The 27,995-nt window shown below is 43.7% G+C and overlaps 1 protein-coding gene across 1 annotated transcript; it reads left to right on the top strand.

The window, feature by feature from the left end:
• Positions 1-2: 2 nt before the first annotated feature.
• On the top strand, positions 3-27,826 carry syt3 (synaptotagmin III; the record flags this gene model as incomplete). The annotated part of the gene is made up of 10 exons (XM_083977313.1): positions 3-153; positions 6,073-6,486; positions 9,143-9,251; positions 9,792-9,968; positions 16,455-16,581; positions 21,170-21,388; positions 23,206-23,326; positions 24,834-25,005; positions 25,609-25,738; positions 27,737-27,826. The coding sequence occupies 10 exons, from the start codon at positions 3-5 to the stop codon at positions 27,824-27,826; spliced, it is 1,710 nt and encodes a 569-aa protein (XP_083833439.1).
• Positions 27,827-27,995: the final 169 nt, after the last annotated feature.

Below are 27,995 nucleotides of genomic sequence, written 5' to 3'. Positions count from 1 at the left end.
GGATGTCGGGGGACTGGGATGAAGACCTGTGTAAGAAGGCGCTGGTGCTGGTGGAGGAGCTGTGCTTCAACTCGCCGCGGGGCTACGGCCAGAGCGAACGCTGCGAGGAGTTCAGCTACCTGCTGAGGGGCCGCAACAGACAGGTGGACGCAGGTAACGGAGACAACACACCTGTGGAGCTTCTCTTTCTCTTCACTGTTTGTAAACACCCACATCGAACCGGCCTCACTCCGCCTTAAAGGGCCAGTGTGTAAAATGGGGGAAAACCGTGACATCTAGCGTTTGGATTCTAGTTTGAATAGATTAGATTTCTCGACTTCCCATCAGCAAATTAAAGGTGTGCCTCCGAGGACAAAAATACTTGTGCAAACTTTCAGGTTTACAACTCAAAGACCTGTCACTGTTCTCTACCGACTAACTACTCACTCAGTCGCGAAATGCTCTCTCTGGCTGGCTGGAAGAATTATAAGGCTCCAAAAACCAAACAAATTCTATTTTATAGCGATTTTACACTTATACAAACATATTTATGGCTAGTATATTCAGATTTTACCACTAAACCCTTAAACCAAATATTACACACTGGACCTTTAAAGCAGCTATTTGTCTGTGTTTTGCTACAGCTACAAAGCTAATGTTAGCAGTAGCATCTGTTTGTCGAGCCAACAGCTGTTTCCAGAGGTGGAGAGCAGTAATGGGATTGACAGCGTTATAAAATAACAGCGTTGCTAAAGGCGCTACTGACAACAAAATACGCCGTTACTTGACTCAAGAAGTCCTGTCACAAAATAATAATACACCCGTTAAAGTGAATGTACACGGTTTTTTTTCAGTTCGTCAACTAGTCAGAAAAAAGCTGTTTATCTGGAACTAACCAAATGAGTTGAGCATTTTATAAAAAAGTAACACAATTACTAACTTAGTTACTTTTTTGGGAAAGGCAAGGCTAAGCAATTTTATTTGTATAGCCCATTTTTACAAACAGTTTGTCTCAAAGGGCTTTACACAGCATTTACAACATCCTCTGCCCTTAGACCCTCACATCGACTGAGGAAAAATTCCCAAGAAACCCCTTTTAACTATAACTAATTACTAATTAGCAATGTGCCCAACACTGGTGGAGAGCAACACCAATGTCTAGTCTTTATCTCTATAACATCATTTACCTATAGCGACCTATAGTGAGGAATGCATTGTAAACTCTCATCCCCTGAACGCAACGTTGGCCGAGGTGACAGTCACCACCGTCGCCTCTTCATGTGGCGGAGAAAACGTACAAATAAATAACCCCTTTTAAAGCAGCACTTTGCCCCTCAAAAAGGTATCCTTGTAGAATTACAGGGTCATCCAGGACAAGACTTGACATCTTGATTTGTATCAGTGAGGAGGATGCACTCCAGCAACAGCGAGTGTTAAAACCTCCACAGGAACGGGAATAAACCGCTGTTTTCTGTGCATACTCATGTGAAGATGACGATGGCTTTGCTCCGATAGAGAGGAAAATGAATGTGACAGCACTCAAGCTTGTAGTGGACGAGTCTGTGATGCTAAAATGATTTGGGTGTCTGTCTGTCTGTCTCGGCCCCTTTTGACTGAAACACTTAAATGGAAACGTCGGTGTTTTGTCTATCAAAACGTTGCGGCTTTCGCTGCATCACTTGCGGAGGCGCGCACAGGAACACGGCGTACTGTGTCGTTGGACTTTAAGGTATGAAGAGGTAAATGTTAAGAAGAGTGCTCATGTTTAAAGCAGGTTAGAAGTGCTGTGCACTCAGAACAACAAACCATGAAATATTCATCCGGTAGATTGAAATGGCTACGGTACAAGTCCATCCCATTTCTTTTACGAGCCCCAAAAGAGTCTCAGTAGATTTCTGTGATTGTTATCTCAGAGCTGGATCTTTTTTCTATTTTTTTTTTTTTCGTTTTAACCAAACTGAGTAGGTGCATCGGGCTGCACGCTGGAGTGCATTGTGTGCAGAGTATTATTGTGTGTGGGTTCTCATTGAAGCATCTGGAAGTGCAGTGCGCTGTTATGCAGATTAGCGTGGATATCTGTAGCTCAGTGTAGATTAGCCCCGGATTGGCTGCGTGTTGCCTCTGGAGATTTGGATGGCTCTGTGAAGAAATGTCACGCCATGGTTTAAGGCGTTGGCCCCCATTCGCTTTACCAGCTGTGATTTTTCGGTGTTTGCTGACGGAAGTCTCTGAGCCCTCTGAGGGGGCCGCGGCCGCCGAGAGCTGTCAGCGAACGGCTTGTGTAAGCAGCCGAGATGTGTTTGATGTGGAGCCGTGTATGACTCCCAGTGGGCCCTGCATCAGCCGCTGATTGACAGGGAGTCTCGGTCCCACTTCACGGTGCACTTCAGAGGCCTCCGAGCCACCCACCCACCCACCACCCCACCTACCCAACCACCACCCCACCCGCCTGCCGACTCGCTCTCTACGCTTTGTGGATTAGCGATGGATCTTTGACAGGATCAGTGCTGAGGGGAAGGCACGGCGACTCGCCCTAAAGAGAGAGACAAATGGAGGTGAGCGGTTTGGCCTCCGACAGTCCCCGCGCACACGTTTGATCACGGCCACGTCTTATCAGTGCACCCTGATCTGCCAACCACACACTCACACTCACACACACTCTCACACACACACACTCACACACACTGGTAGCCCATACTCGCTTTGTTTTTCCCCCTCCAGATCAATACATTAACCTTTCTCATCCTTAAACCCCTCCCTGCTTTAGGTTTCGCTCTAAATCACTGTCAACTCTTTCACACATGCCGTGGTAGTTGCATCGACTTTATCAATCCTCCCATCCTCCTCCTCCTCCTCCCTCCTCCTTCCTCCTCCGGGGGGGAAACCGAACGGAGGGAATAGACCCAGTCAGCTTATATGTCTGTTTCAACATGGGCACCAATCTGTTTGCAGCCCCCCCCCTCTTTCTCTCCGTCTATCCCGGCCCTGCTGGCCATCCTGCGGTTTCGATCGTTTTTTTCCCATCTCTCCATTCCCCTTCATCACCGCTGTCTTTTTTTTTTCTTGTCTTGATTTTTTTTTCTTCCTCCCTATACCTTTCCTTTGCCCTCTTCCCCCCTCTCTCCCCTCCTCCTCCTCCTCCTCCTCTCGCCTCCTGATCTCCATCATCATGTACTGTCTTCCCTCGCTCTCTCTTCCTCATCCCCTCTCTTGTTCCTCACTTCCCACCCGGTCTTGTTCTCCACAGCGACAGATCGATGTCCCCTCGCCTCCCTCACCACCACCACCACCCACTACACCTCGCCTCCCCCCAATCATATCTTTTGAACAAGTGCTGATTAATGACATACACAGGCTGATGAATAATTCACCAAAGAGAGAGAGAGAGAGAGAGGGAGAGAAGGCGTGAGGAAAGGAGGAGAGGTAGAGAAACGGGGGAGACGGAAAAAGAAGGTAGGGGTGACGAACAAAGAGACAGTCGCTGAGGAGAGGAATAAAGTCGGAGCATGCAGAGGCAGACAGCATGGGAGAGGAGATGACAGCGAGGAATGAGGGGTGTTTGAGGGGATTATATAGAGGAGAGAGTGAAAGAGAAAGAGAAAGAGAGAGAGAGGGAGGGAGGGCGGAGACAGAGAGCGAACCGAATTCCAGAGGATGCACCCCAGGGCTGGAGGATTGGCTGCCGTTGTCTTGTTTTCACTCATTTGCTCTCAGTCTTGTTGTCAGCCTGTTACAGATAAAATTTCATTCTCTTTTGTGTGATTTAACAGTGCTTATGTCTTTGTCATGCCCATGGAGACGCGTCTGAATCGAAGGAAAAGGGGTTAAAAGAGAAAAGGAGGCCTTTTGTGTGGGACGATACAAGCATGTGGTGGTGGTGGTGGAGGGGGGTGGTGGTGGGGTTTGGCCAACACGACGACAGCGCTGGTCTTACACGGAGGTGACGACTGGCCCTGCCCACAGAAAGGAGGAAGACTTGTTAAAGGGATAGCTCAACATATTTGCAAATTGGCCCATTGCCATAATCCCTATAGTCATAGCAGTAGGTTCGTTACCTTTAATTGTCGGTGCAAGCTATTTTTAGAACGGTGGAGCAGAGTCGCGAGCTGCTCAGAGCTACACTACGGAGGCTAATGGGATTTCTTGGTTTCCTTCACCAAACTCATCAAATACACAATCCAACAACTCCAAAACGCTCTGGTGGACAAGTTGTGACCTGCACATTCACCACGCTATGAGATAATAACAGAACGTTACTACTAGAGTTGTTTTAGAGGTAAATGCAGAGACTGCTTGCTGAAAAACTGTCCCTGAAGGCAACGTGCATCAGCGGATTTGCATGGATTGACCTCTAAAACAACTCTGTCTCGTAACGTTCTGTTATTATCTCATAGCGTGGTGAATGTGCAGGTCACAACTTGTCCACCAGAGCGTTTTGGAGTTGTTGGATTGTGTATTTGATGAGTTTGATGAGGGAAACCAAGAAATCCCATTAGCCTCTGTAGCATAGCTCTGAGCAGCTCGCGGCTCTGCTCCGCCGTTCTAAAAATAGCTTGCACCGACAATTAAACGTAACAAACCTAGTTCTAAAACTATAGGGATTAAGGCAATGGGCCAATTTGCCAAAATGATGAACTATTCCTTTAACTGGTAGTCGGGGAAAAAATCAGCTCATTGTATCGTAATGAGTCTTCTTGGTCTACTTATTATAAACTATGAATATTCATGTTCAGGGCTGTGGGCCATCGAGGGCTCTGATTGGTCCTTTTGTGTGAAGACAGTTATCAGACCCAAAAGATGCTGCTATTTATATGAAGAGAGAGACTTCAAATGGTTCAAGATAATTATAAATATTCATTGTATATTTAGTCTATTTATTTATAAGCACTCATGGAATATTTATAGGGTATTTTATTTACACATTTAAAAATTCATCATGAGTTCACGTATAATAGGCTCCGACACGCGTAGTTGTGCCCTTGTAAATTCACAAAGGGAACAACTACAGAAGTGGCCGAGCGAGGCTGATGTTGACTCTCTCCCTCTCTTTCTCTTTCTCTCACTCCTCTGGAGCCGGAGCTGTCCAGCAGTCTGGGTGCTGAAACGGCGCTTTTCTTTTTTACTCCCTGCATTTTTCTTTTTTTTTTTGTGTGAGTGAGTGTGTGTGTGTGTGTGTGTGTTACTCCAATCGGATGAGTCATACTCCACCCTCGCTAACACACCCACGTCCCCACCCGCACATCACCGCCGCCCCCACCCCCCCTCCCTCCCTCCCACCCCCCATTAGACACAATCCTTGAGCCGTCACAGATTAAAAAGCTCATAGCTGTGAGGAAATGCAGGATGACATTGCATCACTGGGTGGGTGTTGGTGTTTGTTTTATTTTTTATTTTTATTTCTTAATTGTCTGCCGAACCAACCAACCAACCAACCAGCCACCAACCACCAACGCCCCCTCACCTTCTCCTCTTTCTCTCCGCCAACGTTTGCCCCCATTTGAAGCTCAGGATTCGAACGTGGGATACTGAGCTTCAGGGGACGGTTGCATATCAATTGATGCCTTCAAGCTGCTGTGTGATGTGTGATTTGTAGATGCTGTTTGTGTGTGAGAGAGAGAGAGACGGGGGTGTGTGGACTGTTGATCGTGCAGTGGTTTACAGCTGATTTGTCAGACGACATATGCGTAATGTGTTAATGTGAGAGAACAGATATCATTAGGTTGTTGTTTGTATGTATGTGTGTGTGTATGTGTGTTTTTTCCCCCACTGTGGATTGGAGACTATACTTCTGTCAGTGTCAAAATTGTGCACAGTCATTCACACGTTTCCCAGAGGATGAATGAATTTGACCCAGTGACCTGTCTCTTCCAGGAGGTTCACAACATCTGTGTGTTTTTTAAGTGAAATGTCTCGACTCCTAATGGATGGATCGTCTTGACCTTTTAGTAAACACATCCACGTTCCCTTTAGGATTAATTATAAGTCTGGTGGTGATCTCCTGATATTTGCCTCTTTCTGTGTAAATAAACGCGTCGTAATGATGAAGTTTCCTCTCTCTCTCTCTCTGTGTCTCTTTCTCTCCGGCTTCTTCAGAAATCTCCGTCAGCCTTCTGTCGGTCATCGTGACTTTCTGCGGCATCGTCCTCCTCTCCGTCTCCCTCTTCGTCTCCTGGAAGCTCTGCTGGCTGCCATGGCGGGACAAGGAGGGCGGGGGCCTGAGCCTGACGTCCGGGTTGCTGCCCGGGAGCGCCGGCGTCGGGAGCCTCGGCGGCACCGGCGGCGGGGGGTCGTCGCTGATGCCGCAGCTGATGCAGCAGCAGCAGCAGAGGAAGGAGGGCCACTCGGCCTCCTCGCTCTACCCCACGCTGGGCCAGCAGGGCCAGCACCACCCGCACTTCTCCGACCTGGTGGGGCTGGAGAGAGGCGAGGTCGGGGGCGTGGTCGGGGGGCCGCACGAGACCCAGGAGCACTCCTACCTGGACATGGACTCCTACCCCAACAACGCCGGTGAGAGAGCGAGCGAGTGTGTGCTTTTATTTTATTTTATTTTATTTTTATTTAACTTTTATTTAACCAGGAATAATCCCATTGAGATTCAGAATCTCTTTTGCAAGGGGGGTCCTGGCCAAGAAAGCAGCACAGTACATCCACATCAAGTACACATTTGGACAACATCAACAAAACAAACTTAAAAACAGCTAAAACAGTAACAGCAAATCACATCAATACAGTACATTACAATCACGCGCAGCAGTATTTGTCCATATAATGGTTATGAATGGATACCAACTTTCTTTGTCCAATAAGACACACCAAAAAACATCCAAATACCTCCATAGTGCTCGTCTGTAATGTCCCTCTTGTATTGAAGCCCCATCATGAGAAATTGTTCCGAAAAAAATTAAATAAGTCTATATTTCAAGCTTGTTTGTAGCGGAAGCTCCCAGTGTCTCGGTTCACTGCTTTGCCTGTGTCAGTGCAAATCTTGCGTGATTTGCACTGACCGGTGGAACAATTTCAGTAGGAGCACTCCTACCTGGACATGGACTCCTACCCCAACAACGCCGGTGAGAGAGCGAACAAGCGCTGAGACACGAGACACTCTCTTTTTTTTGTACTTTATTTTTATAGAAGGAACATAGACAACATACAGAGAGACATAGAACAAAAAGTTGGTCACCGATACATTCATTCAGACGTTATACTAGGGAAGTTACAAATTAATGATGGCTCAATGAGCATCTCTTTTGAACATGTACACAATCCATTTTTCCCAATAGTGCAAATATTTATCAGTCTGTAGATTTAACGAAAAGGTCATCCTTGCTATATTTTGGATATTGGTCACAATATCGATCCAGTCTGACTCTGCTGGAGGTGTGGTCTATAACCAGCTTCGAGTTACGGTTTTCTTACTAGCTGCTAATAATATTTTTTAAAAGATATTTGTCTAATATATGGGGTGCAATATTACCCAGGTAGATTGTAGAAAAAGAGCTGTTAATTTCATCACCAAAATGTTTTGTATTACTTGTGTAATCTTTTGCCAACATGGCTGAATAGCTGGGCAGCTCCGAGACACGAGACACTCTTAATCCCAGTCAGACTGTGAGAGTAATGTAATGCCTTGGTCAATAACTTCTCATTTTAATATACTCTCAGTAGTGGATTTAATACATTTACCTACATATAGGGAAAATAATTTATCTGTGCTGCACCACCGTGATGAATGCTGACCATTATTCTACATATAAATGGGTTTTCTTTCAGTAGAGCTACATTCAAGGAATATTACTTTTTCATCTCACTGGCCCAGTCTCTTATTACAGACACTTAGTTATACAGTCGTAATATTAAAGGAGGGGAGAAAAGTTACACTGCGTCTTTGAGCTGAAGTTTTAATTACAACAAATATCGCCTACATTTTCATTAAAGGATTAATTTGTTTATTCCTTAAAGCTGCATAAATCAATTTTTGGCAGTGCGGTGCGGCAAACAGACGCACAGACGATTGCATAATCGCCTTATAATGCCGTTACGGATAACATGTTTGCAACCAGGCAGAGCTTTGGAGTCATGTTTCTGGCCACCTGATGAATACGAGATTTCTCTTTTCGCTTTGTTTTTGGTCGCTGGGAAAATCGTTAGCTGCTAAAATGTTGAGCTTTCTTCACCGCTTAGTTTTATCAGAGCTTGTTTGCAGAAAAACGTCTGCCTGCTGCTGCTGCTGTTGCTGTTGCTGCTGCTTCTGCTGCTGGAAACAAGGTTGATGTGAGCAGTGAAACTGAACCAAACAGTAAATGTGCCATGACAATGAGCTCAAAAGCTCGCTAAAGCTGCAGAGCTGGCCCATAATTCTGTGTGGGCTTGTTACTACAAAAACAAACCTGTACACATTACACAGAGTCAGACCTGCGCTGTGGCTGATCAGCACAAACTTAATCTGCAACTGTTTTGATGAGCTGCCGTTTGAAGTTGTTTTTGAAGAACAATATGCTAAACACAACTTCTTAAATGTGAGAATCAGCTGCTTTTCTTTGTCTCGCATGCTCAGAAATTAAATATTTTGGACAAAAAAAGGGACATTCAACAACACGGTCGGCATTTTTCAGTGTTTTTTGATGTCTTATAGAGAAAGAATCAACAAAATACTTATAATACATACAGTAAAAGTTAGTTGCAACAAAAATCACAGTGGCGAGACTGTGATCGGCCATTTTAGCTCAACATCAACCAGCGATTAGAACAAAAAAAGAATCAGTTTTCCCAATAAAACAATGCTTTAAACTGGTGTCAGCTCAGGCAGCTGCTGTGATTGTTCAATCTGTTGATGTGTTACCGCTGGCTGTCAGCTCCGGCGCAGGTTGTTTGTCATAATTCACAGTCAAATGTTTGCTGGCTGTCTCTTTATTGCAGCTGGATGCGCGTCTGTTTGGCGTCTCCGTGCTGTCAGCCCTTTTCATGCTGGCTCATGTTCTGCTGTTGTAAATATGTCCTATCACTTCTTCCCCCTTTCCCCCCCTGCTGTTTAAATCACTGCCTGTTCAATCAATGCGATGCAATCAATGAGATCGATGCGATGCAGAAAGCAACAACACACACGTTCCTCTGTAATGGCCGACTTCCACAAATAAGCCGTTGTTGTTTTTCTTGTCCGTGGTAGGAACTCTGAAGCTGAGTCAGACGTCTCCAGATGTCCCCAACTCGGAGGCAGGAGCCCACCCCCCGAAAGACCTGCCCAACGCTCATTCGCAGGACAAGGTCACCACACGGTCAGCACCGAGCTCGTTAGCTTCTGGCTGTGTTGTTGTTGTTGTTGTTAAACCCAGTGATGTCCTGGTGAATAAAACAAGAGTGTGTTAAGTGGTCATTCAAGTGAAAAAGCATGATTTGAAATTACTTAAAAGAGGCCTCGATCCTCGTTAAAGGAGGATGTTTAAAAAGCCACATTAATCTCCCCCTCTCCCCTCTAGTGAACACTTTCTCCATGTTAGTTTAGTTTTTCTCCTTTCGAGGGCTAAAATGTTGTCTGGGGTTTTCTCAGAGGCTCACGCACCACATTTGGCTCGTTTGTTGTTTTTCTGTTGTTTGTACAGAGGCACCATCGTCATAAAACTGGCCTTAATTAGATAACACTACAGTGCACGCAGGTGTGACAGCGGTTAAACTCATTTAGATGGTTTACCAGCCTCTGCATCTCTGATTAAGCTGTTGTATAGTGGATTGTGTGTGTGTATATGTGTGTGTGTATGTGCGTGCTCTGTGCTCTTCACTTTAATAGTCACCCTCTGAGCTCTTGCGTGTCTGTTTAGGCCCAAGCCCATGACTCACCAGCTCTCCAGCCCTGATTTCCATGGTGAGGAGAAGGAGCAGGTAACCAGCATCGGGCAGATTAAACCGGAGCTCTACAGACCCAAGGGCGACCAGGGCGACGGCAACCAGGGCGACACCTGCGGCAAAATCAGCTTCCTCCTGCGCTACGCCTTCAAGTAAGTGTCAGACCGAGCGAAACAACCCAACGGCCCCGTCAGTGCCCTCTTATGTAAAAAGTGCAGAATTTTAACATTAATAAATCATGGCCAGAAATAATTTTGAGATATAAACTTCACCTTTTTAGAGAATGAGGCGGTTACATCACCGCCGCGTCGGCCCAAAAGATGCTGCACTGGCGTCTGTGTCGAGCTCTGTGCACTAGCTTGTCTGTCTGGAAAACTTCTCAACTTCTGGTTTGATGAAAAATTGAAGTATAAGATAGGCCTTGTGTTTTTTCCATGAGGAGTTGAATTCACAATATGTTTAACTCCCTTTTTGAGTGAAAAGTGAAAAATATTTCTGTTTTCCTGTAGTTCAGTTAAAAGTCGAGGCAGAACTGTCAACTTTAACTGATTTCTAAACACAAAGTGATAAACCAACACCGGATGCTAACAGCTTCCTCCAGAATCCTCAATATTATACAAAACAGAAAAACAGCACTATTACAGATGATGTAAAAAAATGCTTAGCTTTTTTGCTATCATCACTAGTTAGAATTATTGAAACTTTATTAATCAGAAATCACATATTATCTGTGACGTTAGCTTGGTAGCGGGTACTAAACACGAGCATACCCATGAGCCTTGGCTGCTGTCGACATGGCGAAGAGGCACAAAAGTGCTTTGTTGTTACGAGTAGTTTCAGCAAAGACGGTTTAGAAACCAAGACGCCCCATGACGAGTCAGTTTCCTGTATCTACGTCACGTGGGCTTCTCTACGACCCAGCCTTGAGTCCATTGACTCCAATGAGAAAGTGAACGTGAACACAGATTATGGTCGATTCTTTCGCTCCATAGTCACCAAAGTAAATATTTGACTCATTTTTCACAAGCCACACCTCTTCTGAACATTTTGACCTAAAATGTCAAATTTGAGAAGCACAAATCAGGTGAAAATGAACTTGCGCTAATTAATTTCCGTAATGCTAAATATGACTGTTAGCTGTGTAAATGTTCTCATAAGAAAATATAAATAGCTCACTTTCATCTACCGATAACTTTTATAAATCCACAAACACGTTGACAACACGAGGTCAGGGGACGGGTGACCACGCCTACCTAGGAGACAGGAAGTGTACTATTTCATATCAGTGGTGCAGCTATCTTGATAGTAGAGTATCTTTGGTTTCAGCATCATCTGCAGCTCTCACTCGCCAGTTTGTTACAGTCGCTATTGTTATTGTTAGCATTGTGAGCTGATGTGAGCTGATACCAGCTGATAGCAACACACTTTGTGATATTTTATGCATGAAAGCAACATAACAACACGTCTACAGGTAGAAATTGCCCAATACTGTCAGCACAACTTATTTAACAACACAAAAACAAGACCAAGTGGCTATAATAAACAGTAATGTTCAGTTTTTTATTCAGTGTTAATGCGCAGGGCGGCCATCTTGGATCGCTTATGTAGCCAACTGGGGACGTTCAAATGGAAACCAACCATAACCATAACACAGTGGCTTCTTGTTGCTGAAATGCACTTTGGGAATCGTCGACAGCATCCACCTCTGATTCACCCCCTTTTTATGTCCACTTTTATGTGCCTTCAATTTTTTTTCTTTTTTTTATCAAAGGACCAGATAGTTTCTACACAGCGTTGACGTCCAGTCAAAGCTGTAGCGTGTCTAAAAAGCCCTCTCTGCATTCAGAGGCTTCTGGTTTTGATAGAGCTGCAGTGTGTGGAGAATTTAAACCCCGAAACACCGGCTGGTGAATCCAACCTTGGGTGTAACCGCCACCACTACTCTGTGTAGTTTTGCATGTCTCCGGCGAATGTCAATGTGTCTGTTTTCGCAGCACTTTGATCGTGGCGGTGGGTGTGAAGTTCTTCAAAGAGGGGCTGCGAGCCGCCGCTGGTTTTGCTGCGTTTCTTCACGGCTCCGAGCACACACAAGGTGCTCCGTGGGAAAAAAATATCTTTGAGTGTGTTTATCCTCCTAGAAAAAAGAAAACCTAAAGTTTTGTGTTACTGTGTGCGTGTCGTGTCGGATTTTACCCCTCATTTGGTGATAGCTTGAGATGCGGCACAGCGGTGGCCTTTGTTTGTTTATGATAATAAAGCTGAAATATAAATGTTTGAAATGAACAAAGTGGCACTTTTAAAGCGTAAGTGTCAAAGCGGCAACAGTGTGTTTTATGTTCTGTGTGGCACAGATTGCTGCTGTTAAAAAATGTTGCTTGGCGAATATTCTCTGTTGGAGACGGTTTGGATGTAAGTGTGTAATTGGTGGGTTTCACGCTGTGACTGCTGTAAGTTTGGATGGTTAAGTTGCGGGATGTGTGGAGGAAGCTGCCGTCTGTGGCTCAGGCCGGTCACCGTGAACCCCTTCACCCGCCTCAGCCCCCTTGTTTCTTTGCCTGCTCTGACATGTAGAAACATTGCAACGGGCGAAAGTGCTGATGGTCAGAAAAGAAAAGGGAGCGAGAGGCCGTTTGAGTCATGAATTATATATGGTGAGCCACTTTAAACAGCAGCCCCTGTCACCACATAATAACACCAGACCGCGCTGCTACAGCCGGAGAGTTACAGATACAGGGAATTAGCAAAGGGAGTCGAATGGAGAGGGAGGTTAATGATGAAAACTATTCATGTGCCCCCTTTTCCCCCATTTATAAAGTCACGAGATAATTTATGTCGCGCTGTAGCTGCCTGTCATCGCACTGGAGGGAAATCGTTTCAGTGAGAGGAGGAAGAAGACAGAGCAGAGGGAGGGACTGAGGAAAGGTTAGAGATGTAGCTGCAAAACACATACACATACACAGACACAGACGTGGAGGTGTGTTAGTGCTGGGACTGAGATAAGACGGGTATGTTAATGTGTTAAAACACCCCTGCCGTTTGGAGTGTAACAGTCAGAACAACAATGTCAATCTTCCTCAGATCCTCTGGGAAAAGCCATTTCTATTGACAATCCCATTAAAAGCTGACACATTCCCACTGTGGGAGTAGCAGCTAGCTTTCGGGGCTTTGTCTGCCAGGAATAAGGCCGTGAATTTTGCGCTCCTTGCCCGAGCAGCAGCAGTAATAGGTATATTTTCTCTGCAGCACGCCTCGGGGATTGTGTAAAAAAAAAAAAAAAAAACCTTGGTTTTTTGGGTCCGGGCTCATGTCTTGTTCTGTAACAAGACACGTGAGCGCGGGAAAATCTGGGAATGTGTCTGTGTAGCAAATAAACAACAACAACAGACGCAGGTAAAGGAGAAAAAAAATGAAAGAGAGAGGTGTTTTTATTTATTTATTTGTACTATTTGTGCACAAGCTTCCTGTCGTTTCCAATTATGGCACATCTGAGCGCTGCCATGAGCCACGCCGGTTAATCACGGAGACGGCAGCAGACTCCACCAGCAGCGTGTCACTGAATCACACTGGATTAAATGATCATTAGATACATATTTGAATTGGTCAGGCTTTTTTTTTTTTTTTTTTTTTTTTTTTTTCTCGTTAAAATATTTATCTGGCTGAGCTGGGAATGTGATTTCCTGCAGCAGTTGTTGCTCATGTATACGTCGTCTGTAGCCTACACCCCGGATTTGATGTGATTTGCAGAATGGACATGTTTATCCAATTGCCTTAATTGGACATGATGCAGAGGTAAACACGTGTCCCGATTGGCTGCGGTTGTGTGTGTCTCTGTGTGTGTGTGTGTGTGTGTGTGGTCGACCCATGCAGGCGTGTCTCTTAATTGCGATTGGTACACACATGGAGGAGGAGAGGAGGTTAAAACCGCCGGGGTCACCGCTGGCGTTCGGCCCCGGTGATCCCTCCTCGGCCCCAAAGTTCACGGTGCTCTCCCACGGCGGCTAATGAAGTGCTGACACACTGGTTAACACGGGGAGACACAGTCTAACGAGGGCTGATTAAAGCCCTCCGAGCCGTCTTCATCTTCATCTGGTAATTAAATACATAATAAACGGTGCGTGAGGAGCAGCCATGACTGTGGACGGAGCATTCGGATGTAAAGACGTTCTTTGTGTGTGTGTGTGTGTGTGTCCGTCAGCTCGCTCATGTGTGTTTGTGTGCATGACAAAGAGACACTCAGAGCTGCTGATGTTGTTACACGTTGCATCTGTGAGTGTGCATCTGCTTGGGTTGTTGCTTCCAGGGCAAACAATGCTGCTGATCATCTCACACTGAACCTATTATTTATTTATTCATTCATTCATTCATGTCATGGTAAACTATACTCCATTAAACACAGATCAAGTGTGCAATGTGATATTTCTTTCTCGTTGTTTCGGTGTCGTTTTGGGTCTCGTCTAACCACAAGACATAAAAACAGCCACGTGCAAATACAAAATATTTACATGATAAGTTTGGCTGTTCATTACTGATCATTAATTATTGATTGTTTGAGTCATTCAAGGATTGGAAATAGCAAAGAAATCCAACAAAATATGTGAAAATCGTCATTTATCTCCGTTATATAATAGAGAAATGAATGTCCTTGGGTTTTTGAGTCATAGAATGGACAAAGTAAGACATTCAAGGATGTTGCCTTGGATTCAAGGATGTGTTTATTTACATTTCAAGGACTAAAGTATGCGTTTGGTAATTAATTAAGAAAATAATTAGTGTTTTAATCAGATTAAATTGTTAGTTTCTGTCTAATTTCAATGCTTGTATTTAAAAGAGCTCTTTTTATATTTTCATGTAATAGCAACATTTTCATTTACTGCTGGATTTGATGTTTAACCTTCAAATAAATAAACATTAAGGCATAATAAAACAGACATTACTGCTGTGCTTTAATGAAATCAAATGAAACTGCTTCTTTATAACACGTGATAAGGTTTCATGACCCACATGTTGCAGAGAGAAAAGGTTATTTCTTTGTGATTTACTGTTGCAGGCTTTTGTTGTTATTATTTTCTACGGCAGCAATCATTTGATTAGATGAATCTCACCGCTCGGATTTTGTTTTTGTATCTTGTACAAGGCTGCAACAAAGGATTATTTCAGTATTGATTAATCTTGTTATTTCCTTTAATCTCATTATTTCTGTTTTTCTCAGATCCATTTAATTCACTGACTGTCATATTAGAAAAGCAGCTACATGAAATCAGAAGCTTTTGGACATGGAGTCGAGTGATTGATCGATGAGAAAATAGTATAAAATAGTTCCTGATTAATTTTGTGTTGATTGACTCGGCAGTTAATCAGCGGCTGCTCTCGTCGGCTCCGCTCTTCTGCATTAACGGCTCTGTGGAGTCCTGCGTTAAGGATTATTAATGAGCTCGGCTCCGGACGCGCTCTGTCTCGCTGGCTGCACATCTGTGCTTACATATAACATCGCTGATAGTGCAGCCGTCACGGCACAGCTGCAGGGATGACGCACATGCATACACACTCACACACACACACACACACACACACACACACACACACACACACACACACACACACACACACACACACACACAAACTATTTATGCAACAGACACAGACCCACCTCCGTCATTATGTGTGCACAAAGCCCGCACAGGTGTTTGTGGGTGTGGGCTGATCCTGTCTGGGTCCCTCTACCTTTTTCAGAGCATGTGAACATCTATGAGAGTTTGCTTGCTATATATATGCGTGTGTGTGTGTGTTTATATAAATGCATGGTCTGTGTTTATACTATATATATATACAGTCAATCGATATGGAAGAAAATAGGTTGACATGAAATGTATTTATGTGGGCTAAACAGACGACTGGGCCTCAGGCAGTGTAGATGTATGAGTGTTGTTTGGACGTTTAGGATGATAAAATGATGCTCTATATATGTTAACAAAAAAACAAAGATCCCTATAGACGAGCTGAGCTGAGATTTAGTTTTTTTTTTTTTTAGCTCTTGTGGTTTGTTGATTTAGTGGGACAGAAGCAGATTTGTCGTATGTGCTGCAGTAAATAAAATCACTTTGTCTTTTAGGACCTTAAACCTGTTTGATGTTGGACTGTGCGGAGCGGGGTCTTAAGGTTTAGTCAGATATAAGCAGATATTGATTCATTACATATGGATGAAGCACAAAGATTAAGTTGGTTATTTACATATGAAACATTTAGAGCGGCTTGTTACCTGGAGATAAGAAAACAAGCTCTTTATCAAGATGACCTGAACGTTTTCTCTTCCTTTCTTCTTGTTGGCAAATAGGCAATACATTATTTTATAACTTTATTCAATGTATACATCTGTTTTGGCCGATATTTCATAAAGCAGAGGATGAAACGTGTCCTGTATTGTGATGTATGTTCTTCAGACCGACACGACGCAGAGATAAAAATGAACAAATTAAAGGGACAGTTCACCCAAAATTGAAATTTCATTATTTTTAAATTTCTACTCACCCTCTGTCGACTAAGGGCTGGGAGAAGTTTCAGAGTTATCCATGGCTTCTCTGAGTTACAGGGGGTATATATATATATATATATAAATGTGTGTGTTTGTTTGTGTGTTGCAGCACGGAGCAGCTGGTGGTGAAGATCCTGAAAGCTCTGGACCTGCCAGCGAAGGACGCCAACGGCTTCTCTGACCCCTACGTGAAGATCTACCTACTGCCAGACAGGAAGAAGAAATTCCAGACCAAGGTGCCTCCCACTCCCAAAACACCACTTCACTTCACCTCACCTTTCCTTAGCGTAAACATACAAACACACAACACACACAACACACACACACAGAAAGACAAACAAAACCCAAACAAGCTGCTGCTGCTGTCGTCATCCTCCGACTGGCTGCTCTCCTCGCTCCTCGCTCCGACGACCCCGCCTGCCTCCTCATGGGGAATCATTACACTTTCACTAATGTAATCTAATCTAATCTGAGGCCATAATTTATTCAAGATAATGTGCTTCAGACTATTACAGGCCACTGCTGCTCGACTCATGTGTGTTATTCTGGTTGTTTGAGGACAGTTGAGTCAATATTTGAGTATCAGGATGTTCTGTACCAGGAAGTCAACCCTTAGCCCTCGAAGGAAAAAAAAAAAAAGTAGTAGTGGAAGAAGAAGTAGAAGAAACCTCCTCTCCTCTAATTTATTCTCTGCGGAGAAGCTCAAGACTTATGAGCTCGGTGGCCTCACAAATGTGAGTTGTAGTGCTCTGTTGTATACCCATAAATATCACTGGTAGTTTTCTACAGAGACGGAATAAAACAGGGAGCAACGGAAGCTGAAAAGGGTCAGAATTGATTGTGGCGCCGGTGAAAAGGAAGCGTTTTTGAAACCAGTTTGAAATGTCTCCCCCCCCACACCACCACTCGTCTTTGTGCGACTGTCTCCTGTACATCACAAAAGCCCCTTCAAAGCACTGAAAAGCGTGAATGCTTCAATCATTTGCATAATACAGGCTCCTCTTTTTATTCAGAGTGGAGATGATTGTTTAATTTCAATCACATCCTCATTAAACATGGAGTTTTTACACCACTCGTATTTCGCCACTTTTATCCTTCCAACTAATTTATATAAAAAAAAGAAAAATGTAGAAAGAAGCAGCAGCAGCAGCAGGCGTCACCTACGAGTGGATGTTGGGAGCTTTGTGCCTCTGGTTTTCTAAAGGCTCAGCGTCGCCGTCAGCTGCAACGTTTAATCCAAAGCTAACAAGTAATCATCAAGTGCTAATAAGCCGGAGTGACGGACAGGACTTAACGCAAGGAGAAAAAGCTGGATTTGGAAAACTGAGTGTGTGTGTAGCTTGTGTGTGTCACATTTTAATTATCACAGGCTTTATTGCTATGACGGCATTTACTTCAAATGATTTCATAGCAACTAGATCCAACGAGCAAAATCAACAGAGAGTAGGGGGGAAAAAAAGAAAGAAAAATTAAGCGCCGGAGAAGATTTGTAGACAAATTTGCCAAACGCCCGCCCGTCTGCAGCGTGCCGCGATGACACGATGAGGAGGAAACGAAGGCGACGGATGGATGGATGGATAAAGGCAGGAAAAACACAATACTGAGTCACAACAACGGAGGGAAAACTGATTGGGAGTAAACACAGTTACCTGGAAACCTCCTCCTTTACTTCCTGTACATGTCCTGGAAACATAAAATCGAGTTTAAAATGCTGTTATTTGATTGGAGCAGGTTTTGATTTGATCTTTCATCTTTCATTCTTTTCCACAAGAAAAGGTGTAATGCACTTTTCCTCCCTGTAGCCGAGCAACAAGGTCAGACGGTGCTGCAGAGGTTAATTATGGCGCCCAAGGACATTTCAGCCGGCGTGGTTGCACTATTAATCAAAAGCCTCATAGGAATATTCACTGTCTTGGTGTGTCTGGTGGTTATTTTTATTTATATATTTATTTAAAGGAATGTAGATCAGTCAATTTTAAATCACTGATTCATGACATTTAGTTGTAATAAAGTCTGTTTTGCTGCTTTCAGCACAACGTGACTCCCTTCTAGAGGAGAGTAATCAAAGCTTTTATATTCACAAGAAGAAGCAGGACGTCCACATGGAAGTGAGGCCTTTTATGTTTCCAATTTGTTTTGGATAAAACAGGAGGAAGAGCTGGGTGGTTTTGGAAAGAGAGATAAAAAAAACAAAAAACTTAAATAAGAGACATAACAGCAGAGAAAAGTGTTGTGACCAGCCGTATCTCGCGGGTAAGTGCTGCACTGATAGCTACATTTTAGTCGCAGATTAAAGCGACATGACAAACTTTGAACAAGCCAGCAGCTCGTTTTGACGGCAGTTTCTGTGCTGGTGAAGGATCCTCAGCGTCTCTGCTGCTGTAAAAAAAACAAAAAAAACAACAACGACTCCCTATTTGTTTTTGTTGAGGAAATAAAGATGCACATGAAACAGGTTAGAAATCCTCTTTTTGTACTGGAATATTTTTCATAACCAGCAAATTACAAGTCTTTGAGGAATCTGGACGCGGCTTCAAAATATCATTAAGTCTTGTCAGACTTACAGGCGAGTGGCTGGTTCGGTTTCTTGGCTCGAATTTATATCTGTGAGGAAACCTCGGCCCCGGCGCTGTCAGGACTTCAATGCACAAGTCTCAAATGTAAAAACAAGTGGTTACATGAAAAGGCGCGGACTGAGGCCAAGTGTGGAAACGCTTTAGATTACAGCAACACAATAAATCACTGTGTCATTGTTTAGCATCAGCGCCGGGCAACAATGGAGAGACAAATATATTAGCACAAGGGAAGAAGATGAGTTTTATAAAACTCTATTAAGGAGCTGTTTAATCACTGCAGAGGAAAACAAGGCAGGAAGTACAATGCAATATTGATATTACTCAATTAGTAATGGTGTCATTTTACTCAAAGGGATAGTTCAACATTTTGGCAAATTGACCCATTGCCATAATCCCTATAGCAGTAGGTTCGTTACCCTTAACTCCATCTTGTAACTTTCCGTTATTATCTCATAGCGTGGTGAATGTGCAGGTCACAACTTGTCCACCAGAGCATTTTGAAGTTGTTGGATTGTGTATTTGATGAGTTTGATGAGGGAAACCAAGAAATCCCATGAGCCTCCGTAGTGTAGCTCTGAGCAGCTCGCGGCTCTGCTCCGCCGTTCTAAAAATAGCTTGCACCGACGATTAAAGGTAACGAACCTACTGCTATAGCTATAGGGATTATGGCAATGGGCCAATTTGCCAAAATGTTTAATATATTTGCAAGTTTTTAACACTGAAAACTCATCATTATTGATAATGTTATTATTATTGTTAATATAGTGCACATTATTAGGCATAGCTATGACATCATCTTTACTGTCCTTTCATACTGTGTGATCAGGAGTGAATAAAGAGCCAGTTAAAGTTGAGTGGAAACATCCTCAAGTGGCGTCGCCGTGAGTCCTAGAGTTGGTTCCTCTGGGTTTCACAGCAAAACGTTTAATCATTTATTTTCATTTCAATTTTCATTTTAATTAATCGTTTTTTGAAGGGTCACTTTCTCAAGAGAAACTAGATTCCTACAAGGTGCACAAAGGCAGAATGAGTGTTTATCTGATCGTGGGATTGAAACACTCAATGGAACAAAAGGCCTGAAAAACTCCTCGATGTGAAATAGTCTGAGAGCCAAGGCTGCGAGGAAGAGATGAGGAGGAGAGAGATTCAACAAGTTCAACAAAAGAAACCTATTCAGAATATATTCTTTAGGTTTTGACCGACTTTATCTTTTTACATTTAACATCTTTATCAGACTTTTTTTTTTTTACAGAATCAGGACAACAGGTCAGATAGACATACAAGAAGGTTAAATCAAATGAAGAAACACATTTATTTCACATTTCTGTTATAATGACACAAACATCTGAAAACACAAATACATAAACACAGGATGGGGAGGCCAAGTTACACATAAAGAAAACATAAAGAATCATAAACAAAATGTAAAATCCCACCGAGAGACAACATATAATTCTTATATTCCCATTCATCTGATTATTTATGCATTAAAGGGGTAGTTCAACATTTTAGCAAATTGTCACATTGACATAATCCCTATAGTCATAGCAGTAGGTTTGTTACCTTTAATTGTCGGTGCAAGCTATTTTTAGAACGGCGGAGCAGAGCCGCAAGCTGCTCAGAGCTACGCTACGGAGGCTCATGGGATTTCTTGGTTTCCCTCATCAAACTCATCATATACACAATCCAACAACGCAAATTCATGCAAAACCGCTGATGATCGTTCCAGTCGGGGGCACTTTTTCAGCAAGCAGTCTCTGCATTTACCTCTAAAACAACTCCATCTGGTAACTTTATGTTATTTCATAGCGTTGTGAATGTTGAACTATTCCACACACACACACCGCTACACAGGAACCAAATTTAGTAGAAAATACATAAATACATACTTGTAGACCTGTACCCTATGATAAATTTCCCATAGGTACCAACTTTATTTTTAAAAGCACGCATGAGTAACATCAGCTGGGGTTACCTTTCAGCGACCTGTGTGTGTGTGTGTGTCTGTGTGTGTGTGTGTATCGAGGCTGTAAAATTAAGTAGTGTCTTGTTAACTCCCACGTGTTAAAACTCCCCAACCTCACCATCGCTCCTCGTCTAAATGGCCTCCTACCTGCGAGCAGATCCGTGCTAAGTATTATATCGCTGCTCCGTCTGTACTAAATATTCACACTGTAATTTACAGCTGTTAATGAGAAGCATTGTCCCCATCTCTCTCTCTCTCTGTCTCTCTCTGTCTCTCTCTCAGGTTCACAGAAAGACCTTAAACCCAGTGTTCAACGAGACATTTCAGTTCGGCGTGCCGCTGAATGAGCTACATTCCAGGAAGCTTCATTTCTCCGTCTACGACTTCGACCGCTTCTCCAGACACGACCTGATCGGACAGGTGGTGGTGGACAACCTGCTGGACTTCAGCGAGGGCAGCGGGGACAAACCCGTGTGGAGGGACATCGTGGAGGGCACCGCGGTAAGGACGAGTCACCCCTCTCCGCCCCCGCCGCTGCAGAGAAACAAGCCCCAGAATGATCACGTTCATTTGCAGGAGATGCCCACTTTAGAGCAGATGAAATTTGAATGAGCCCTGCGGCGATGTCAGGGCCCGAGAGAAATGGATGGAACCGGGGATGAAGCTTATTAAACAGGTTCTGGATCTGAAGTAGAAATGTAACGGGCGCGAAAATTAATCGAATATAGACACACAAGTTAATGGATAAATGGATAAAAGTGTCTCGAGCAAAGGACGTTCACCTCATTATAGCCAGAAGACAATTTCAATTTGTGCAAAAACACTGTTTTAAAGGGATAGTTCAACATTTTGGCAAATTGGCCCATTGCCATAATCCCTATAGGTTTAGGAGTAGGTTCGTTACCTTTAATTGTCAGTGCAAGCTATTTTTAGAAAGGCGGAGCAGAGCCGCGAGCTGCTCAGAGCTACGCTACGGAGGCTAATTCAACTCCAAAACGCTCTGGTGGACAAGTTGTGACCTGCACATTCACCACGCTATATGAGATAATAACGCAATGCTACGAGACGGAGTATTTTTAGGGGTAAATTCATGCAAAACCACTGATGCGTGTTCCTGTCGAGGGCAGTTTTTCAGCAAGCAGTCTCTGCATTTGCCTCGAAAACAACTCTGTAGTGTAGCTCTGAGCAGCTTGCCGCTCTTGGAAACTTTCAGGTCAAGTCCAAATATCAAGTTTCTAGGACTGAATTCCAAACACCACAACTCAACAATGCAAAATGCATGAACAGATCTAGTTGTTTTTTTAAATTATAAAACTTTTAGAGATCAACATTCAATCCACAGTAGAGTTCACGCGCTGCAGCTTTGGTTGTTTAAAATTTCAGGACCGGTGCTTCAGTTTGAGTTTTAAGATGTTGTTGTTTTTTTTTGTACAGGACTCTCTAAACACTCCTGTGCATTATCTGTGTGTTATCTGAAGAGAGGAAGGATGCACAGAAGTTGTGCAGCCTGCAAACTGCCTGCAGTGTAGATTAATTCGGAGGTTGGTTAATGTGAAAAACCAGCACGGATAGATTACTGGAAATGCACTGCTGGCCACATCCAAACTTTATATCAAGCACTGTCCAAGCAGATTTATATGAAATATTCATAGACGGCTATTAGCAAATTAGATAGAGCAAAGTTTGAAAAAAAAAATAAAAATTTTTTTTTGGCATGGGGCATTTCATTTATTGAATAAGTTTAAAACGTTGTTGGACCTCTTGGCGTATTTCAGTGTTTCACTTGGGGGTTGGAGTGGTGTGGGGGTGTGGTATTGATTTGTGAGGCTCAAAGCCGGTGAGGAGCCATCAGGCCGCAGTGTGACCTGAATACCACCGGTGTCATTACTGTGGTGCCGCTGAGACCACAGACTGTGAGAGGATCAGTAGATGAGAGCACAGGGAGGGATATATTTAAAAAAAAAAGAAAAAAAGAAGAACGGCCCAGAGCATCGTCACCTCTACTTAGCACCTTCCTGCTCTCGGGGCCATCAGCAGATTGGCGTATGATTCATTTACAGTGACGGCGTTTCTCCTCTGACTAAACACCGCCTGTCCACATTAGGACACCGGCTGTCGCTCGCCATCAGATTTACTGTTGCTCTAAAACAGGCAACAGGCGATCAGCACAAAAAAAAAAGGAAAAAAAAGGTTATTATTATACCTGTTAGTTCCTGCTCCATTACTGATCCATGTCCTGTCCTGTCCTGTGTGTGTGTGTGTGTGTGTGTGTGTGTGTGTGTGTGTGTGTGTGTGTGTGTGTGTGTGTGTGTCCACAGGAGAAGGCTGATCTCGGGGAGCTTAATTTCTCGCTGTGTTACCTGCCCACTGCAGGCCGGCTCACCGCCACCGTCATCAAGGCCACCAACCTCAAAGCCATGGACCTGACTGGCTTCTCAGGTAAAGGATTTACACACACACACACACATACCTTCACACACTCTCACACACTCTCACACACACACACACATCTCTCACTACTGTTAGACCTCCAGCGAGCAACCTGACTGGAAACTCGTTTTAAACGGGGGGGAAAAATGTGACAGAAAACAGCTTTACCGCCGTCTGGAAAATAACAGCTATTGGTGTTTTTTGCGCGTTTGCTTTTTCTGATTTGGCGTGAAGTCGTGTGTGGAGACATTTTTCTTATACACAAACATCAACCCCGGTAAACACGGCGCCGGTGCTTTGAAATAAAGGAGAAACTTATACGCCATTTAGCACCAAATAAAAAAAGAAAAAAGTACTTCTCCAGTGATGACACCCTCGATAAACCTAAACACAGCGCTGCTCCATGATACGACGTGTCGCATGGTGAACATAAAACCACATCTAATAAATCACAATGTGAAGTAGAAGCAGATGAAGCATATTGAGGGAAGGACAAACGACTATAAATCTTTTCTAAATAAGTCCTGGTGTGAAAATGAGCGTCACAAGATTGATCGAGTCGAACCATGTGAGAGAATCTGAGTCGAGATTTATTATTTTTTTATTTACTCTTTTTTTTCTTGTTCCTTCCAGAAACAGAAGTCGAGGTTATAAATTATGAAAATATAACCTGAGGCGCTGAAGTTCATTTGTTGCAAAAAATAAAAAACAACGAGGAGAACGTGGAAAAAAAAGAAAAAAACTGTTTCCATCATCGCACGTCTGCAGAAATGGGAGGAAAAAAAAACCTCAATGAGGTTTTTAGCCCACGAGACTGACGTCAAGGTTGATGCTAATGCTAATATTGAATTAACAAACAGCATCATCTGCAGGTTTTTATTTTTTTATTATTCTGTATTTACTCTTCAGTTAAAGAGCCGGTGATTTCTGCAGCGGTGCCCTCTTTCCCTCTCTCTGTCTCTCTCAGATTAAATGAGATCTCAGATAATAATGACCACAGGCCGTCGTTATCGCCACGGCGATCCCTGAGATGAGATGATTGCAGCGCCTGAAAGATGCTCAAAAATTGCAGCATAAAAATGGAGATGTGGGCGTGAATGTGTGTGTGTGTGTGTGTGTGTGTGTGAGAGAGAGTGTGTTTTCCCTGGCTGCTGTCACTGAGCTGCACATGTTGAATGGATAACTGAAGTGATTCAACCTGCGCTGCTTTTCTCCCTTTGTGTTCTTAATCCAGCTTTGCCAAGGTGACTTGATTTTCATGCCTTTTATGTGTTACAGACGCAGATACCTGTGAGCATAATACCGAACACTGTTTGCAGGAGTCCCCCCCGCAAACCCCCCCACTCACCCATCCTTATCTTATTCTCTCTGCTTCCTCCCCCCTGTCTCTCTTTTTTCTTCTCCTTCTCCTTCCTCTTCCTCTTTCTACTTGGCTGCCTCCTATCCCACCTGCCTCCCTCTCCTCTCCTCCTCTCTTCCTCTTCCTCCTCCTCTTCTATCTTTGTCTCTGCCTCAGATCCGTACGTGAAAGCCTCTCTGATCTGTGACGGGCGGAGGCTAAAAAAGAGGAAGACCTCCATTAAGAAGAACACGCTGAACCCCACGTACAACGAGGCGCTGGTGTTTGACATTCCCAATGAAAATATAGAAAGTGTAGCCATCATCATCGCGGTGATGGACTATGACTGGTGAGCACGCCGCGCTTGTTGTTGCACACGCTGCTGCTGCTGCTGCTGCTGCATGCTCTGGAGGATGAAGCTGATCAGTGCTGTGTGTTGAACACCCCCCCCCCCCCCCCCCCCCTTTATGAGTCAGCCTCCTGGTGGACGTTCCCTGTTTTACAAAGACGATCGCCTCATGAATAGGCATGATTTATGCTAATGGTGGAAGAGGAAGTGTAACCCTGCTGCCACCGCTGCTCTGTCTGCTGTTGACGTGTTTGTGTGTATAGATTCACCACCACCTCTGCTGTTATGTTATGTGGCCTGCCCTCCATTTGGCGTCTCCATAGGTGTGTGTGTGTGTGTGTGTGTGTGTGTGTGTGTTGCCTGTCGTGACTCACGTCAAGCTTTTACACAAGGCCTGGTGTGTGTGTGTGTGTGTTTGTGAGCTGCTGTTCAATATCCTTCCCCGGCTGCTCGACTCTTTTCCTTATACTCAGGGTTGATAAATGAGACCCTCTGTGCCTGTTTCTTGCTAACCCTCTCTCTCTCTCTCTCTCTCCTTCTCTCTCTCTCTCTCTCTCTGTCTCTCGTCCTTGCCTCCATCGCTCATCCCTCGCTGCGTGTCAGTATCGGTCATAACGAGGTTATAGGGATGTGTCGTGTGGGCAGCGAGGCCGACGGTCCAGGGAGGGAACACTGGGCAGCCATGCTGGCCAATCCCCGCAAACCAATAGAGCAGTGGTATCAGCTTGTGGAGGTAATGAGCATATTATCATGTGTGTGTTCACGTGTGTGTGAGCATGACCGCGTATGTGTGTGTGTGTGTGTGTGTGTATGTGTGCAGTCATGTGTCACACGTATGACCTCATACCACATATGTTGTGCTCTCTCTTTTGCTGTCGGTGCTGGGCATAATAAGGAGAAGTATTATTTTTATCATGCAGTGATTATATTTAGAAGCAGAGGTTGTAGTGATTTGGTACAGTAATAGAAACAGTGGCAGTGATTTAACAACAAAATAAAAACAAATATTACCATAAGTAAAAAGTCTTGTCCTATAAAGTCATCTTAAAGCATTTAATTATCAAATTAAATTGTCAATATGCAGTACAGGCTGTTTGTGTTGACAAAATACAGTTGGGCAATTAATAGATGAAATGTTTTTCATTAGCAAACTCTTATTACTACAAACTATAGCTGTCAGATAAATGTAGCAGGGGAGCATGGACAATATTTCCCTGTTAGATATATTTAACAAATGTTCTTAAGGGGATAGTTCAACATTTTGGCAAATTTTTCAGCAAGCAGTCTCTGCATTTGCCTCAAAAACAACTCTGTCTCGTAACGTTGTGTTATTATCTCATAGCGTGGTGAATGTACAGGTCACAACTTGTCCACCAGAGCAGAGTTGTGTATTTGATGAGTTTGATGAGGGAAACCAAGAAATCCCATTAGCCTCCGTAGCGTAGCTCTGAGCAGCTCGCGGCTCTGCTCCACTGTTCTAAAAATAGCTTGCGCTGACAATTAAAGGTAACAAACCTACTGCTATGACTATAGGGATTATGGCAATGGGCCAATTTTGCCAAAATGTTGAACTATCCCTTTAAAGAATTGACATTTTGGGAAATGTCCTACGACAGAGTGAGGCTAGCTGTGTAAGCTAGGCTAACTAGCTTTAGCTTCACAGTGTTGTCAATCGTCTTATTTGACTCTCATCAAGAAAGTAAACAGAGTATTTTACAGGATGTTAAGGGAGTACAGGACTTTTTTTGCTTTTTGCTTTTCAACAGCAATGCCACAAATGCACTCGCTGTGCTGTTTGAGCGTGGCAGTTGAGAGAGGCGTATAAATTCATTTCATATTTGTTTTTCACAGAAAACGTCAACGTAAAATGTCTCTGTTTCCACATTAAGCTGCTAAAGTGGTTTAAAATACATTTTTTTCATGTCTTTGGCCCGAGACTGTAGAAGGATGAACTAGAACTGGAAAGTGTCATTTTTGTGGATGACATGAATATGACATCCGGTCTTTTCACTCTGGATCATGTACTGTACCCACAAGGCATCTAACATATGAATGAAAATCAAAACATTACACAGCCGCCATTTGCAGTTAAAAGCACTCAAGTGCCAAAACCTGCAGTTTCTCAGCTTGACGTTTGAAGCTGGCTCTAAAACCCACTCTTATCGCTGCTTCACCGCCACTTTTCGTACAGCACTCCCTGTTCCCTGAAGGAACTATGCGCTACTGTATCGTCACCTTTTATATAAGTGCTCTTTAAAGAACGAGCAGAGGGTCCGGGAAGATTAGATGCACCAGTCGATGACTCAAAACAATTTCAAGATAATGTTGTTATACTTAGACTCTGTGCCAGTGCAAAAAATCATCATATTAATCACTGATATTAATGATCGTGTGACATTTTAGCGGCGGTGCTCATTATCTGAGTGAACAAAGGGGGAAACACTGGTCTCCATAGCAACTTTCCTCCTTCATGAGGGTATGAACTTTTATATAACTCACAGAGCTTACAGAGCATGACTCGGCATGGCCTCCACACAAGCCCCGCCCCTTTTTGGATTAGCCAGAAAGTGGGCGGAGTCAGGCACTGCCAAACTGGCATCAGGGAGGCTACGTCCGTCCTTATTTACAGTCTGTGGGTGATGAAATGTTTATTTATTTCACCTGAAACCATAAAAAAAGAGTGGTTCTGTTGTAAATAATTGATCTGAATGAATCTGTTTTCATCCTGCAGGAAAAGGCGATTGGTACATTTGTGTCAAAGAGCGCTACGACACCCTCTGCCAAGCCTCACATCGTGGTCGACAGTCCTCACTCTGATTAAAACCGTGAGTCTCTCTCTCCCTCTCTCTTATTTTTTTTTTTTTTACATCATGGCTGTAACATTTGCGATTATCCTCTAGTCAGTTGCGTGTTGCAGTTTTATATCATCATTCCTCGAGCCGTCCGACATCAGCAGCGGCGGCAGCTCCTTGATATCTGAGCCTCCGCGC

This window comes from Trachurus trachurus (assembly GCF_905171665.1).
Source record: "Trachurus trachurus genome assembly, chromosome: 8".
Classification (NCBI taxonomy): domain Eukaryota; kingdom Metazoa; phylum Chordata; class Actinopteri; order Carangiformes; family Carangidae; genus Trachurus; species Trachurus trachurus.
This window is presented reverse-complemented; position numbering and strand designations above follow the sequence as displayed.